Below are 17,500 nucleotides of genomic sequence, written 5' to 3' on the forward strand. Positions count from 1 at the left end.
TCGAGGCGCGTTCTCTTTTTCGTGCTCCGACGGAAGCACAGTTTTCCGTGGGGCGATCTTCTTAACCACTATGGATCTTTTCACAGACTTCAAGGGCGCCATTTTGTCAACATTCACCGTAGTTTGTGGTGGAGAGGTTATCCGCTCAGAGCGTCTCCGCTGTAGGTTGGATTCCCCCAACACGGGTGGAGGAGTTCCGCCCTTCATGTTGCTGTAATCCCGTCCGTAAAGCGTTCAGCGAGCAATGTCTTCAATTTGATAAAAATCGAATATTCCGAACCAGGTATAAACACAAGGCTGTCACTGCTGAAGCTGCACACCATGGACCGCTTTCAAAATCGCCCGCCCGAGCAGCGTTGCCAGATTGGGCCAGGTCTCCCGCCCAATCTGGACGGGGAATCTGGACATCAGGGTCGGGAAATCGGCCCCAATCTGGCAACACATCACTCGAGTCGCAGAACAGAACGACTTCCGACAGCGTCATCAGCCCGCGCCGCTCTATTCAACTTTTGCTGTGTAATCTGAACGAAGCAAGGGTCTGGTTACTTGCTATTAAAACACTTTTTAGCGTTATTTCGTCACATACTGAAGTCTCAAGATGGAATATTTGATCGGGATCCAGGGACCAGACTTCGTGCTGGTTGCAGCAGACAGCGTGGCGGCCAGCAGCATCATCAAAATGAAAGATGGTCAGTCATTACGGGGGCTAACGTTAGCCTAGCCGTCCCACCGGCGGAATGGGTTTACAATATCTGATTAAACGGTGGGGATTGGTCATAAATATAGGGTTTGTAGTAACATTGGATACATGAAGGTGTAGGTTGCACTTTTTAAATGCTACTAGAATGATACACAAAGCGTGAAACTGCACTCCCGAAGGGACTCGTGTCAGACAATTAAGCTTATTATGAAGCTTGGTTTTTAATATCTAATTTTTAAATATCTGATACATGGGTTGTTTCTGGTGTGTATCATTTTACTTGCTGTTGTCTTAATGAACCAAATCGGCGACAAACTTTTTCTCAAAAGCTATGGCGATGTTAGTGTTGCAGTGAAAGTGAAAGTAAGGTTCCTTGTTTGACGGCTAAACAAAAGATTGATCGCAGCCAATGTCTTCTTCTTCCTGATGTCCAGACCACGACAAGATGTTCAAGCTGAGCGACAACATCCTGCTGCTGTGTGTGGGAGAGGCGGGCGACACCGTGCAGTTCGCCGAGTACATCCAGAAGAACGTGCAGCTGTACAAGATGAGGAACGGTACGAGTCCCTCACTGCATCTTCTCACTGATGCTCACCAATGGCCTCTAGGCGGCCTTTCTGCCAAGTCACTGGCACCCTGACTGTTGCTTCGAATGTGGTAGTCCACCGTAAACATGTAAAGTTGGGTTTATGTACTTAATATTTTAATTTCAATTTCTAATAGTGACTATTAACTTTTCCATTATTGCTGACCTGGTACTTTTACTCCAGACTAATTATAAGCCACTTTTATCCATGTGGGAATGGATAGGTCATTAAGGTGTAAATACACCTGCTGCCTACAAATAAATAAATACAAACTTTATAAAATAAAAGTTTTTCAAACACATTGTGTTTCATAGGAGAAAGATCATGGGGCATTGTCAAAAACAAAACCACATTGGCTGAAGCAGAGTTATGAGCCAATAGAAAACGAAAGCCAGAAGTAGCACACTGCTCAATGTATTTGACAGAGAATTAATTGTTCTTCAACCTTCATCAAAGACATGCTCAACAACATTTTCTGACTCGAAATGTACTGATTTTATCTGAAAGTAGTTGGGTTTACCCTTAAATGAGCAGGTAGTGTTTAGGGCATCTTGCTCATGGCTAGGAGGCCGACCGGTAGACTGCACTACCATTTATCTGGCAGTAAAGCACTCCACCCACATCCACCCTGTCCACCCCATACCACCTCACGCACCCTTCGCTCCGCATCAGCACACACCCTCAGACCACCTGAGACCAAGCTCCATGGGCGATCAGGCTTTCTCCGCTGCTGCCCCAAGACTATGGAACGCCCTCCCTGACCACCTGAAGGCCCCACAGACTACAGCTGTTTTTAAACTAAACCTTAAAGGCACCCAGTGCAACTTTATGTAAACATTCAATTTCTAGTCTTTTTTACACGTAGTAAGTTTCAATAACTCCATACCATTACATATCGACATTCAAGGAGCAAAGATGAGACGTCGTTGTGTGGTGAGAACTGATAGAAAATCGTAAACAACAACAATCACCGGTGGGGAGAAGCCATTTTTCCATTGACTGGAAGCCTGCTTTATTTATTGTAGGTTACAAAAAATAAAGAAAATGGCGGCATTGTTGTTGTTATCGATTTTGTATCAGTTCTCACCACACAACGACGTCTCATCTTTGCTGCTTAAATGTCGGTATGTAATGGTATGGAGTTATTGAAACTTACTACGTGTAAAAAAGACTAGAAAATTGAATGTTTATTATTAAGCCTCGAAAGTTGCACTGGGTGCCTTTTAAGACTTATCTTTTAAAAAAAAAGCATTTTGCTATTTTCTCTTTTACTGTATTGTATTATTTGTTTTAACAACCCTTTTTTTTCTCTCTTAAAATCTGTAGCACTTTGAGATTTTCGAATGTAAAGTGCTCTACAAATAAAATATATCATAATTATTATCTCCCTGTACTCGTGGTCCTTATTAAACAGTTCCTTCTGTGTGTTTCCTCCTCCTGTCTTCACAGGCTATGAGCTCAGCCCCACAGCGGCGGCAAACTTCACACGGAAGAACCTGGCGGACTACCTTCGAAGCAGGGTAACTAGTCCCACACACATGATCTTTAGGGTTCCCCAAGTCACGGGAGGTTAGATAACACTTCATGAGTCAGCGAGATGGTGTCGAGTAAAACAAGAGAATGTTATCAACTTTACTACTATGTGTGTGTGTATACGATATATATATATATATATACATCGTATACACGCCAGTGTTTCCCCCAGAAAATGTCTTCGTCAAGGTGGTCAAAGAGGCCTGCTGTCTTCGGTGAGGGTTTCAGTTCAAACGACTATTGTTTCGAACAGTATCACCGATGCATTATTTATCTTTATTTTTTGTATCTGATTGAAGTACGTTTTCTTTCCCTACGGGAGTTTTATACATTGTTAATGCATAATAATTTAAAAAAAATAATATATTTTTTTTATATTAATTATTTTATACATTGGTAGTCAAGGCGGGGCCCTATTGTTGTTAAGGCGGCCGCCTCACCATACAGTGCTGGGGGAAACACTGCACGCACACACAATGACACAGGAGGCTTTTATGATTTGTATGAAATCAATCTGTTTATTTAAACAACTGCGCCATCAACATTCAACATCAAAATTATTTCAATGTGGGCTTAGGCAGAGAGGGTTACATGCGCCGAAAACAGATCGCTATTTATTTTACTGAACACAGCCTGCATGATGGTGAACTAGACGCGTCTTTATCTTATGGAAACTATGGCCAAAAAAACAACTTCACACGGTGTGTCTTTTTACAATTTATTTGTTACCAGCATTCGTAGTGTTGATCAGCAGAGAAATAGTCCGCCAAAGACGTTGCCGTCGCTTGGCGACCGAGGACGCTGGGGTTGATAAGTTACCGGACTACCTCCGGAGTGATACGATATAACCAAAAAAAAAATACATTCCTTGACAGAGGTCATTATATGCTTAGTAACGGTGAATTATCCAAAAAATTATTCACCACCGGAAGTTGTGAAGGCCCAAGTGAACAGCATTGAGAAGAGCCGTGTAATAAATAACGATAGACGCATTCATTATTCGATATTCTACGCGACTTCGACTATTCGACAATCGTGGCCAATCACTAGTTTCCAGTATAATTAAATGATAAGACAGTTTCAGGGAGAATATTAATCTTACTAAGAGAAGGCTTCTGTGATCCATGACTGCAATGCACCCGATTCAACAAGAAATTGTACCTTGATTAAACTAGACGACTTATACGTAATGAGGTGCAGCCAGGATGTGACGGACAGCGTTTGAGGATCCACACCACAATTTGGATACTTTGGACATCTTTATCTGAAAGTAGGTTAAGAGACAGCAGTTTGTATGTATGAGACGAAAGGCCACCATTTTCTCCCAACAGTGCTGATGCTCCTCCTAGATTGACGTAATCAAATTGCAATTTTCATTCCAGTGACGCCCATTTTCGCTTCTGATTGATTCCCAATGAACACAGAGGCCTTCCAGATCTGTCCCTATTCAGTGTTTGATTAGGGACCGTCGGGAAAACGCTTTTACCTGCTAAGCTATTTAGAGAGAGAGCTAGGGTTAACCACTAAAAGGTAGAACTGTGTTAAAACGGTTTTGATCCCCTCCGAAGTCTTGCTACATGTGGCCCCATCAACAAAACGGGAGAGAAGGTGATAGGAATGATTCCTTAATACATGTAATGGTCAAGGTGAAGGTTAAAGTGCAGATACAATTAAAAAGGCGGAAGCAAGATGAAACTTGCGTGGATTACAGTACATGGGCTATAAAACAGTTGTGATCCCCTCTGAAGTCTACATGTGGCCCCGATAAACTAAATCCGGTGCTCTATCGGTTTGCCTAGTACACTCACTTCCTAGCAGCAGCAGGGCTAGCGCTTCAGCTAGCCAAGTCAAGCCAAGTGCCTGTCTGTGTTACACACCCCCCCCCCTGGCAGTGTGCACTGGGATGACGTCATAGGTCAGTGTTGCCCATCAGTGTCAGAGAGCCGGGTTGTTCCGCGGAGGATAGCGTGTGATGTGGCGACGGTAGAGGTTGAGTTGATGGACTGGGAGGAGAATGATGAGTTCAGCGGTTCACGCGGTGCTCGTGTTTTGACTGAAAAGGCCACGTTTTAAATCGGGGTTGTCTGAGCGGTTGGGACCACACACACACACACACACACACACACACACACACACACACACACCATGTGTTGTGTTCTTCAGCACCACACAAATTATCAACGCTTCTCTGCTGTCACGGTAACACATTGAAAAACACCGCTATTAATGTCATGTAGATCTGGTCTTTAAGAGTCTCTGTCTGTACTCTATACACTGTAGAGTCTTGTTTTGAATTGTTATAATAATTATTTGAGCAAGATGGCCGTGTGCGCCACAGTCGCCCCCCCCCCCCAGAGGCCAGAGATCAGGTGTTGAGGTCTCGTAACGCGGTACCACCAGGGAACGCATGGGGCGGTGCGTGTTTGTGCGTGCGGGTTTGAGTGTCAATGCCAAGGCTGGTCGGCGTGGCGCCCACCCCGCCCCGCCCCGCCCTGGCCCCTGAGCAGGGCACTAATCTGTTGAGAAGGATGCAGCCGCTGCCTGTCACAATAGCAGAAGGTTGAAAATAATTACAAAAAACAATTAGTGGTGTCGAGAAGGGAATGTGGGACACATGGGGGGGGGGGGGGGGAGGGGGGGAGTGTGTGTGCTCACACACTCGTGTCTTGTGTAGTATTGTCCTCAGAACACCACCCCCCCCCCCCCCCCCCACTCCTTAAGAGACCCCCTCCTACACACACACACACGCACACACACACACACACACACACACACACACACACACACACACACGGGGGAGAGATGTATACACCTAACCTATAGCACCAGGAGGACATTATACCGTCATCACGGATGTGAGATAGTCTAGAGGATTACCTCTCGTACATGTTTAATATTTATACGATATTCATGCGTTGCCACCAGCGGTAAAACATACTATTATTTTGGTGGCTGACATAGAATACTTTTTGGTCGATGCGTACAGATTTAGTAGTGGTGCTCGGTTCTCAAGGGTGTTGAAACCGTAGCCGAAGCAGTTCCCCCTCCTCCTCCTTCACCTCCACCCTCCTGGAGCGACGCTAACCCGTTAGCACCGGGCCTCCAGAGGACCCTGGACGAGAATCCAGCGCTCCCCATAAACATGTTTTCATGGCCGTAAACCGGGCCGATGTTGGGATGTTGGGTGTTTCTCTGCGATGGCTCCCCGATCGAACCTGCGAGTTGTTTTAGCCGACGTCGTAGTGTTTGAGGCGCTACGGTGTTTTACCTACACTGCTTAAAACGCCAAAGAGTTAAATTGCTGTGAACACACAAACAAGTTTTTATAATCGTGGGTGATTTGTAGAATTTAAGCCATTTTTCAAGTTTTGTACAAACAATTATTTAGCATTTCCTCGTACCCCACAGTTTCGAAAGTGAAAAAAATAAAATGACTGACTTAAATGTCAGCTAAAATGTTATATATATATATATAAAAAATAAAAAATAAAATATATATATATATATATATATATATATTTTTTTTTTTTTTGCATACAACCCCTTTATTCTCCCTCGCGTATCACTGCATCTCCTGGGCTACATCCCCCCGATCCCTTAGCTCCGAATATCTAGCCCGGACACACACACACACACACTGTGAGTGTGTGCCTACCCGCCTTAGCCTAGGATCCATTTCAAAACAACTGGGCCCTGTTCCCAGGAGGGCTGCGTAGAGCAGGCTTCAGAGGGGGAGAGAGGCTGGCGCGGAGAGAGCGAGAGCAAAGACAAAGAGAAAATGCGGTGAGCCTCATCACCTGAGGCCTTGACTCTGCTGCATGAGTGCCAGTGATGCGTGTGTGCATGCACACACGCACACACACACAAACACACACGATGCGCTCAGAGAACACACAAAGACAACAATTCAGTGTTGAGATGTGATTATCCCCTGTTTATTTTTATTTAATATGCTGGATATTATGCATGGGGTCCCTGTTATTTTATTAGTAATTAGTAGTAAAAGTAATTGGTAGTATGTAATTGGTAGTCAAAGGGTAACCCCTTTTTAGTTAAACATTTAGTTAACGGCAGCTCTGTATTAGCTCATTTACATCCACTTTTCCTGCGCTTAACGTGTGTGGAATTCACGTGGTTTATTTCCATCCTATCTATGTATTCTAGCTCTATGCACAGACGTTTACAGAAATGGTATCTCCAAAAGATCCTCCATTGGATAATGTAAACTCCTTTTCCTATCCAAGGCGTTTCTCCCCACAGACGCAAAGCAACAGTTAGGCCCGTGTGTGGGGTTAAATAAAATATGTTCCAGAAGAACGTGGTACAAATAATTACCCGTGCCATATTGTGCCCCTCTCCCCTGCTCCCGTGCACACAGATGAACAATTAATGGGGCAGATTGACGGGGTGATGCCAGCATTAAGGAACATATCCTGGGGCAGGCAGGGAACTGAGGGGGGGGCGGAGAGAGAGAGAGAGAGGGGGAGAGAGGGGGAGCGACTGGAGGAACTTGGAGGAAGAGAGGGCTGTGCCAAGTGAGGTTGAGAGACACTTGCAAAGACAGACGTGCTACTGTAGATCCACTGGGGTTTAGGCCCTGATACGACACACGGAACCACGTTTGGGGTCTTTGCTGATCGCAACTGGGGTACCAAGTAGAACGACTATTAAAAACCAAATGAAATAATCAAACCGATCGCTGACCAAATGTGCACATTGCAATGACTCCATGTCGCTTGTGCACATTTCCGTATCCGTGTTGTTTATTTGCCAAATTTGACACACGTGTTGTCAAAGTCCCGGCAACGTCAACTGTGGTGCAGCCAGGTGGTCGTTTGCAGCCTCTGGAAATGTATACATCTGCCATCTGTACACTGCTGTAGTGTTGCCGCACAATAGGCTTAAACGTGTGAGACCGAGCTCTTAAAAAAACAAGGTTGAGTGTAGGGGGTGAGAATGTCTTGATTTTTCAAGAGAATGAGTCTTGTTTATTCAAAAATACGTAAAAAATAATGTTAATCGCTGCTAGCATGAACGGCGCTGAGATCTGAAGGTGTGTGTGTGTGTGTGTGTGTGTGTGTTTGTGTGTGTGTGTGTGTGTGTGTGTGTGTGTGTGGTTAACTAGACAAGCAGGTCACACGGGAAGCAGGTCTTATTTTGACATCTGTCTTGTTGTTACACAGTAGCTACTAGTGAGACGGGTGTCTGCAGGGGGGGCCGGGGTGAGGCCACTATGGCTTTGGGAGGACCCCAAGGAGTGAAGACACGGATACCCCCCCCCCCCCCCCCCCCTTATCAACACACGCACACACATACCCTGATTCACACCTAGTATGAACCTTCACATGCACAGCTTCGGTCTCCCAATGCATCACGCTTAAGCACACCGGCATCGCACAGACACACACACCCACGCACACCTGACGCTGCACCGCAGGGAGTCTAGCCGTCAACAGCCCCCCCCCAACCTCCCCCTCCACCCCCACATCTCACTAAACACAAGTCAAGAAATATATGACAATCGTCTGAGAGACACAGATTGAAACGAGGACGAGTGGCGCGTGGTCGTTCGGTCGTTCCTCGCCGATGACCTCCTTCCGAGCGTTCTGATTGGCCCCCTCCTCTCCGGGGCGCTTTAAGGACTGGACCTCAGCCGGTTTGAATCCCTCATGTGATCAAATTAAAAAAAAATCATCTGGCGTCTGTAATGGGGGGGTTATTCTTAAGTAGCTTCCAGCGAGGGGGGGGAAGAAATGCACAAGGAGGCCTTCGTTAACGACTCCTCTGATGAGAACTTACTGGCCAGGGAAGAAGAAGAAAAAAGTGTCAGCAGGGCAGAGGAATTAGCGTCGGGTATGAAGACAAAGTAGGAGGATCCGGCTAGCAGCGGAAAAAAGATAGAATTTTAGCGATGGGGCGAGAAACACGCGAGAAAGGGAGAAAAAACGACTTCAGAAGTTTTTAATGAGCACTGGCACTTCTCCAGGGCAGAGGGGTGAAGGGGGGGGAGGGTGTATGGGTGGGTGAGGGAGGCGGAGGGGGAGTAGAGGGAGAGAGAAGTAAGAGAATGGAGCGGGGAGGGTGCCATGGAGGTAACAACAGGGGTGCCCAACAGATGTCACGCTGCCAGTGACAACGCGCACACACACACACACCTCCGCTTCCTGTCCTGTGACACGACCTCACCTCCTCCTCCTTCACCTCCCTCCCCGTCCCCGTCCCTCCATCCATCTCTCGCTCACACCCCCCAGTCTGTCGTGGGGTCGCACCTCCCTGCTTTAGTTTTGTTGTTTCGCGCGGCTGTCGTTACAATTTTGTAAGAAAGATGGAAAGGAAAAAAAGAGTGTCGAGAAACAGCCATTTTCTCACCGTTCACGCCGAAACACATTCAGTCGGTAATGATGGGGGGGGGGGCTCGTTTTGAACGACGGATATGTTCTCTGCTGGAGTCGCTGTACCCCGCCACAGCAGAGCTCCCCTGGTGGTCCGCCGGGGAGCTGAATGACGGGCAGCAGCGGTAACAGTCTGACTGGATGCAGTGTTCGGATTCAGTGGGTACAGTGTGTGGTTCCAGCACCCCGGTCCCATTAGCTAGGGTTCATCGTGTGTGGTTCCCCCACTCCGCTCTAGCTAGGGTCCACAGGGAGGATACAGTGTGTGGTTCCCCCACTCCGCTCTAGCTAGGGTCCACAGGGTGGATACAGTGTGTGGTTCAACCACTCCGCTCTAGGCTCTAGCTAGGGTCCACAGGGTGGATACAGTGTGTGGTTCAACCACTCCGCTCTAGGCTCTAGCTAGGGTCCACAGGGTGGATACAGTGTGTGGTTCAACCACTCCGCTCTAGCTCGGGTCCACAGGGTGGATACAGTGTGTGGTTCCACCACTCCGCTCTAGGCTCTAGCTCGGGTCCACAGGGTGGATACAGTGTGTGGTTCCACCACTCCGCTCTAGGCTCTAGCTAGGGTCCACCGGGTGGATACAGTGTGTGGTTCAACCACTCTGCTCTAGGCTCTAGCTAGGGTCCACAGGGTGGATACAGTGTGTGGTTCAACTACTCCGCTCTAGCTCGGGTCCACAGGGTGGATACAGTGTGTGGTTCCACCACTCCGCTCTAGGCTCTAGCTCGGGTCCACAGGGTGGATACAGTGTGTGGTTCCACCACTCCGCTCTAGGCTCTAGCTAGGGTCCACCGGGTGGATACAGTGTGTGGTTCAACCACTCTGCTCTAGGCTCTAGCTAGGGTCCACAGGGTGGATACAGTGTGTGGTTCAACCACTCCGCTCTAGGCTCTAGCTAGGGTCCACAGGGAGGATACAGTGTGTGGTTCAACCACTCCGCTCTAGGCTCTAGCTAGGGTCCACAGGGTGGATACAGTGTGTGGTTCAACCACTCCGCTCTAGGCTCTAGCTAGGGTCCACAGGGAGGATACAGTGTGTGGTTCAACCACTCCGCTCTAGCTAGGGTCCACAGGGTGGATACAGTGTGTGGTTCCACCACTCCGCTCTAGGCTCTAGCTAGGGTCCACAGGGTGGATACAGTGTGTGGTTCAACCACTCCGCTCTAGCTAGGGTCCACAGGGTGGATACAGTGTGTGGTTCAACCACTCCGCTCTAGGCTCTAGCTAGGGTCCACAGGGAGGATACAGTGTGTGGTTCAACCACTCCGCTCTAGCTAGGGTCCACAGGGAGGATACAGTGTGTGGTTCGACCACTCCGCTCTAGCTAGGGTCCACAGGGAGGATACAGTGTGTGGTTCGACCACTCCGCTCTAGGCTCTAGCTAGGGTCCACAGGGTGGATACAGTGTGTGGTTCACTCCGCTCTAGCTCGGGTCCACTGGGTGGATACAGTGTGTGGTTCAACCACTCTGGTCTCACTAGCTAGAACAACTCCCATGTTTCACACTGTGACTCGGGCAAGGAGGCAGAAAGGTCTATGAGGCAAGACGGGACACTCTGTGTTCCTTCCTGACCCATCCCCGCTAATTAAGGGGGTTCTGGGTACATTTTGGGGTTAATTAAGGGATTTGAGGATTCAGGTTATTTTGACCTGCAGCGTGTCCAATCCCAGCCCTAACTGCTGACTGACCCCCCCCTTCCCCTCCCCAGACCCCGTACCACGTGAACCTGCTGCTGGCGGGCTACGACCAGGCCGACGGCCCCGCCCTCTTCTACATGGACCACCTGTCGGCCCTGGCCAAGGCCCCCTTCGCGGCCCACGGCTACGGCGCCTTCCTCACCCTCTCCATCCTGGATCGCTACTACAAGCCAGGTGGGTGGACTGGAGAGCAGGACGCTAGCCTGCTAAGCATAGTGTTAGGCTAGGCGTAGCGTGATGCTAGGCGTAGCGTGATGCTAGGCGTAGCGTGATGCCAAGCATAGAGAGATGCCAACCATAGCATTAGGCTAAGCATAGCGTAATGCTAGGCTTAGTATAGCGTAATGCTAGGCTTAGTATAGCGTAATGCTAGGCTAAGTATAGCGTAATGCTAGGCTTAGTATAGCGTAATGCTAGGCTAAGTATAGCGTAATGCTAGGCTAAGTATAGCATAATGCTATGCAAAGTATAGCGTAATGCTAGGCAAAGTATAGCGTAATGCTAGGCAAAGTATAGCGTAATGCTAGGCAAAGTATAGCGTAATGCTCGGCTAAGCGTAGCGTAATGCTAGGCTAAGCGTAGCGTCCTGCAATGCTAAACGTAGCTTTGTGCTATTATTAGCGCCTTGTGCTATGATTAGAGTAGCCTTGTGCTATGCTAAGAATGGTGTTGTGCTATGATTAGCATGAACTAATTGCATATTTAGGATATAGGTGGGTATAGATGTAGATATAGATTGTGTTTCTGACCTCGTGCGTCTCTGATCTCCAGATTTGACGCGTGAGGACGGTATTGCACTGCTGCAGAAATGCATCCAAGAGGTGAGTTGTTCTGTGGTCAAACCCCCCCTCCTACCGCTCTCTTGGAGGTTCAGACCCTCTCTCATGGTAGCCCCGATATTCAAGTTCAGGTATCGGGAAGAAGAACATGGTATCGGAACATCTCTGACGTTAACATGGTCCAAAGGCCCTAACAGAAGGACTTTAAATTGCACTTGAAAAAAATCTATAATATAATTAAATTAATTTAAGAACCATAATATTGACATATCTGTTTACGTGGTGACCATCTGTATCTTAATTTAAAGCGCAAACAGCTTTCTCGTAAAACGGGAGTAAAAAGTAACAAAATAAACGTGTTGTTTTTATTATTTAAAATTGCTTCGATGTTCCCAGACGTTGAACAGATGCTGAGAGCATTCATTTGGGTGTAATTGCGCTCTGCTGTTTGCCAGATTTATTTTGGTGAAGTGCTGAACATTCAACCACAGTAAACGGGTGTCAAGTGCTGAATATTTCAATTGGATGTTAAGTTTGTTTTGCTGTTGCGGGTGCAAATTTATTTATTTTCACTCCTTAGTTACTCATTTTAATATTTGTATTTTATCTCCTTGCCTTTTCTATTTTTCGGCTTTCCTTTCATCTTGTTCTCTCCCTCTCTCTCTCTCTCTCTCTGTCTCTGTCTCTGTCTCTGTCTCTGTCTCTGTCTCTGTCTCTGTCTCTCTCTCTCTCTCTCTCTCTCTCTCTCTCTCTCTCTCTCTCTCTCTCTCTCTCTCTCTCTCTCTCTCTCTCTCTCTCTCTGTCTCTCTCTGTCTCTCTCTGTCTCTCTCTGTCTCTCTCTGTCTCTCTCTCTCTCTCTCTCCCCCCCTCCCTCCCTCCAGCTCAACAAGCGCTTCATCCTCAACCTGCCCTCGTTCAACGTGCGGGTGATTGACAAGGAGGGCGTCCATGACCTGGAGAAGGTCCGTGTGATCCCCCAGTGACGGCCGCGTCTCGTCCAACACCCCCCCCTCTGTCTTTTGGTTTTTTTTATCCACTTTGTACGTTGACCCGCCTACTTTTTATGTTCCAATAAAAAGTGACACGCTGTTGAGATAACCCTGTGGTCTTTACTATGGGTGGGGGCTATCCGTCTGCCCTGTGGTCCTTACTATGGGTGGGGGCTATCAGTCTGCCCTGTGGTCCTTACTATGGGTGGGGGCTATCAGTCTGCCCTGTGGTCCTTACTATGGGTGGGGGCTATCAGTCTGCCCTGTGGTCCTTACTATGGGTGGGGGCTATCAGTCTGCCCTGTGGTCCTTACTATGGGTGGGGGCTATCCGTCTGCCCTGTGGTCCTTACTATGGGTGGGGGCTATCAGTCTGCCCTGTGGTCCTTACTATGGGTGGGGGCTATCCGTCTGCCCTGTGGTCCTTACTATGGGTGGGGGCTATCAGTCTGCCCTGTGGTCCTTACTATGGGTGGGGCCTATCCGTCTGCCCTGTGGTCCTTACTATGGGTGGGGGCTATCAGTCTGCCCTGTGGTCCTTACTATGGGTGGGGGCTATCCGTCTGCCCTGTGGTCCTTACTATGGGTGGGGGCTATCCGTCTGCCCTGTGGTCCTTACTATGGGTGGGGGCTATCCGTCTGCCCTGTGGTCCTTACTATGGGTGGGGGCTATCCGTCTGCCCTGTGGTCCTTACTATGGGTGGGGGCTATCAGTCTGCCCTGTGGTCGAGTCTGACACTTAATGTACACACTTGTATGTTGTGCGTCCTTGCACTTAATAATATAAGCTAGTTGTGTAGCAGCTTACCCGAGCTGTTTGTTGTGTACGGGGAATGCGTTACCTGACGATTGTTGGAGCTTGGTACTTGGAAAGAGGAACAAGAAACAATATATCGCTGTCGGTACAGTAAAGATATTCATAGAACCAAGTGCCAAGCACACAATGCCAAGTACTGTTTTTAAGTGCCAGGATGTACAACATAAAATAAGTGCATACATTGAGTGTCTTTGGAGTCAAACATGCATATCTAAGAAGTCGAGGGGACTTTAGGTATTAAGCATCATCATAAATCTGAAAACGACGAGGTTTAAACAAAAGGAAATCGCATCAAAGTTGTACTCCAAATATAATCGGGGCCCAACTCGATTTTTGAATGAAGCCTCATTCCTCGTATCACACCCCAGCTCTGGTACCAAGTTACGCCACATCGCTACCATAGGCTGCGACCGTTACAAATGAACGGCAGAGAAATGGCCACAGTAACCCGTTCTGGAAAACGAAAACCAGATCTCGGTGTCGGCAGGAGAGCATGAGAGAGACGGTTCACTCGAGCGAGGGACTGATCCTTGTCTGTGTGCACCGGCAGTGATATGTGAGCTCTTATAGTCCTCCTAGTATGTGTGGGGGGGGGGGGGGTTTGGGGGGTGTCCCTGCGCCCCACCACAGACAGGTGATTAATAAACATTAAACAATCCTGTCCCTCCCAAACACCCCAGAATCTGACGGAACAGGCAGCATATGTTTGCCTAAGGGCGCGGGCAGAGTGGCAGATCCAGCGAGGGGAGAGAGAGAGAGAGGGAGGGGAGAGAGAGAGGGAGGGAGGGGAGAGAGAGAGAGTCCCGCTGAGTGGCGGAGGGAGGGGGGGAGGAGGTAATTGAGTGGGGTGATGGGGAAGAGAGGGCGGAGGAGGAACGGAAGAGTGAGGTGAGGCAGGTATAAAGACCGAGGGGGGGGGTGTGTTTGTGTGTGTGTTTGTGTGAAAGGGGGTCTATAGGGTGAGAGACGGTACATAAGGGGTGAAATCCCAGGAAGAGGTTTTACCCCTATTTGGAGCGATGTAATGATACCGCGTGTTACTGTGCCCTTATGTGTGCGTCAATGCATATGTGTTGCATGTTTCTATGTATGTGTTTGTGTGTGTGTGTTTGTGTGCATGTTTAGGTGTGTGTTTGTGTGTGACAGAGGAGTTAGTGTAACAGTGTAACTGTTCGATGACATATGGGCTGAGACCTCCCATGTGTGTGCGTGTGCGTGTGCGTGTGTGTGTGTCACGCCAGTCTCCCCTGATCTCCCCCGTCAAAAAGGGGGGGGGGGTGGGGGTTGTTGCCGCGGTTCCCTCCCCTCTCCCACTGCCGCTGGTGACGACGTCGTCTCACCGGGGATGATGGCTCCTCCCCCCCAGGATCCAGGCGTAAATGGGCCCTGCATTTTGAGTGGCCCCTTGGGGCACACACCCGGGCAGCGGTAATTGTTATTTTGTTTTAAGTGGGATCCTGATGCTCGCTCACGTGAGCGAGAGACATGGAGACTCAGAGAGAGAGAGAGAGAGAGAGAGAGAGAGAGAGAGAGAGAGAGAGAGAGAGAGAGAGAGAGACAGAGAGAGAGAGAGACAGAGAGAGAGAGAGAGACATGTTGACTTGGAGAGAGAGAGAGAGAGAGAGAGAATACGGAGCGACCAAGAGAACTTATGAGGAAGAGTGTAAAGAGAGAGAGAGAGAGAGAGTTTACAAATTATGGAGAGAGAATGAGGAGAGAGCGAGAGCGAGAAAATGTACGGAGAAAGAAGGAGAGCAGAGGGAGAGAGAGAGAGAGAGAGAGAGAGAGAGAGAGAGAGAGAGAGAGAGAGAGAGAGAGAGAGACAGAGAGAGAGAGAGAGAGAGAGAGAGAGAGAGAGAGAGAGAGATGTGCGTATGGAGAGAGAGTCAGAGGACTTTGGGAGAGACTGAGACAGAGCAGATGGAGAGGGGAGATGAGTTGTAGTAACACACACACACACACAAAGTGAGTGTGTGAGTAAGGGGTAAGGTGTAGGGCAAGGTGCTGCCCTGACAGAGTTCCTTCGAGCAAGGCACAGAGCTGCTCCCAGCTGGTGTGACCTGAACTCCTGGTCAGAGCGTTGAACTCACAGCCTCGGTGAGATGCAACACATCAGCTCCCCCTGGTAGAGTCCCTAAGGAGGTGGACTTTAACCAATTTCTTTAATTTTACGTTACTCAACCTTACCTCATTTGACTCAGACAACGGAATCCACGCGGAATCAATCAGCTCTTCATTCTTTAATAATATATTACATTTATGCCGTAATACAACAATAATGACATTAATAATAACAATAATTAACATACACAGACGGTACAAAATGATTTCTTTCTTTTCCTTTTAAGTTACCCACACGTATCCCTCCCCCACCCCCGGAATAAAGAATAAAATAACATCTTCTTTAGCTGCCTATGACTTTAAAACGCCAAGTAAAAATAAATTACAAAATCCCCTCTCAGTTCACTGTATACTGTTCACCCAGCGGGGGTCAGGTTGACTCTGAACAGGAGGGGTAAGTCAGGAGTCAGGTTCATTCAGAACCTTGAAATCAAGAGATCTGGTTCAAGCACTTGGAATCAGGGACTTCTGATTCAGGAGCTAAGAATCATGAGCTCGAATTCATGAACCCAGAATCATGTCTTCTGATTCATGAACCCAGAATCATGTCTTCTGATTCAGGAACCCAGAATCATGTCTTCTAATTCAGGAACCCAGAGTCAGAGAGTTCCAGAGTTCTGACTCAGGTACCGAAAATCAGGAAGGAGAGAAAAGCCAGAATGATAATTTATTTGTCCCAGATATGGCTTCTTGAGACCGCGTACGCGGCAAGAAGCATATGTCAGGGGGGGGGGGGGTGTTCTAAAACCAGGAAGTCTCTCAAAGTCATTCGGGCCAGCACACATAGAAAGGTCAATGTCTCCCGTGTGTTTCGAGCCGTGGCGCGCTACACGATACAAAAACCAGATCACACCCCCACCTCCATCCCCTCCTCCTCCTCCTCCTCCTCCTCCTCCTCCGACCGCAGTGCATTGTGGGAGGTAAACATCTCACGTCCATGTGCTTTTTTTTTTTTTACTTTTTCTTTTCTGCAGAGGAGGATCAAAAACACATGTCCATCCTCGTCCTCCTCCTCTTCCTCCTGCTCCTCCTCCTCCATCTATTTCCGGTGCTTGACCTCCTTGTCGCCGTGGTGACCCTTGCCCCCGCCCTCGCCCTTGTCCAGCACCTTGACGGCCTCCAGCAGGTAGCTCTGGAAGGCGGAGAGCGCGGCGCAGATGGCGGGCGTGCCGAAGCCGTGCGTGAGCAGGCTGAAGTGCGTGAGGCTGCCCTGCACGGTGGGCTCCAGGCAGGGGGTGGGCCGGCTGCCCCCCAACGGGGACCGGTCCTGGGACATCAGGTCCATGAACTCCTTGCAGATCTCCCTGGAGGGGGAGGGAGAGAGGAGAGGAGGGGAGGGGTGAGGAGGTCGTGCTTGACATGTTTGATTGGTACTTGAATATTGGTACTTTGATTGGTACTTTGATTGGTAAAAATAACCCTTTTCTCATTTAGTTTTTGTCTTAAAAAGCACTTAAACACTTTGTGCAATGACAATAAAGAGAGTCTGATTCTGATATGAGGGTGCAAGGATGGTGGGACTCGTAGCCAAAGAGTTCTGGGTTCAGTCCCAAATGTCCAAAGTCTACCTGTCGCTGTCCTTGAGATGGATGCGCAATTTGGTCTATCGCGATCTCTCTGCCTCTTTCTGCATCGTCTCCCCCTGTGTGTTTGTGTCCCTCACTCTTGCTGTATTCCTCTCAATATGCATGGCAGACCGACAGATAGACACGGTGTGTGTGACTTTATTCTCACTATGTACTTGACTGTGGTAGGTATTGCAAAGATCATACAGATCGACCTCAATGTCTTGTACATCTGCACATAGGATCATAGAAGACAGACAGACGGATGTACTTATAGATGAACAGGCAGGATATGGACGAGGGGACGGACAGACA

The 17,500-nt window shown here is 48.4% G+C and overlaps 3 protein-coding genes across 6 annotated transcripts in view; 1 reads left to right on the forward strand and 2 right to left on the reverse strand.

Annotated features, from left to right (window-relative positions):
* Positions 1 to 351, reverse strand: part of cdca5 (cell division cycle associated 5) — a 1,169-nt gene extending 818 nt beyond the window's left edge. Inside the window, exon 1 of the mRNA XM_060043562.1 lies at positions 1 to 351. This exon is cut by the window's left edge and continues 818 nt beyond it. Within this exon, the coding sequence (XP_059899545.1) occupies positions 1 to 207 (207 nt within the window). The 5' untranslated portion in view covers positions 208 to 351.
* A 112-nt stretch (positions 352 to 463) lies between these two features.
* Positions 464 to 12,792, forward strand: psmb2 (proteasome 20S subunit beta 2). Its single transcript, XM_060043563.1, has 6 exons — positions 464 to 689; positions 1,135 to 1,257; positions 2,737 to 2,807; positions 10,927 to 11,089; positions 11,687 to 11,736; positions 12,576 to 12,792. Exons 1-6 carry the CDS (start codon positions 599 to 601, stop codon positions 12,675 to 12,677), a joined length of 600 nt encoding a protein of 199 aa, XP_059899546.1. The 5' UTR covers positions 464 to 598; the 3' UTR covers positions 12,678 to 12,792.
* A 2,928-nt stretch (positions 12,793 to 15,720) lies between these two features.
* tfap2e (transcription factor AP-2 epsilon) overlaps positions 15,721 to 17,500 on the reverse strand; it is an 11,381-nt gene continuing 9,601 nt past the window's right edge. For all 4 annotated transcript variants that reach the window (XM_060043542.1, XM_060043541.1, XM_060043544.1 and 1 more), the window contains exon 7: positions 15,721 to 16,924. In XM_060043542.1, the coding sequence (XP_059899525.1) occupies positions 16,660 to 16,924 (265 nt within the window). In that variant the 3' untranslated portion in view covers positions 15,721 to 16,659. The remainder of the gene's footprint in view (positions 16,925 to 17,500) is intronic.

This window comes from Gadus macrocephalus, chromosome 22 (assembly GCF_031168955.1).
Source record: "Gadus macrocephalus chromosome 22, ASM3116895v1".
Taxonomy (NCBI): Eukaryota; Metazoa; Chordata; class Actinopteri; order Gadiformes; family Gadidae; genus Gadus; species Gadus macrocephalus.

Bases quoted from the DNA above. Each gene is read 5' to 3' on its own strand.
- psmb2 (XM_060043563.1), top strand. From the start codon at position 599: ATGGAATATTTGATCGGGATCCAGGGACCAGACTTCGTGCTGGTTGCA. The intron at 690-1,134 runs GTCAGTCATTAC...CCTGATGTCCAG, and splicing joins CATCATCAAAATGAAAGATG to ACCACGACAAGATGTTCAAG. The intron at 1,258-2,736 runs GTACGAGTCCCT...CTGTCTTCACAG, and splicing joins GCTGTACAAGATGAGGAACG to GCTATGAGCTCAGCCCCACA.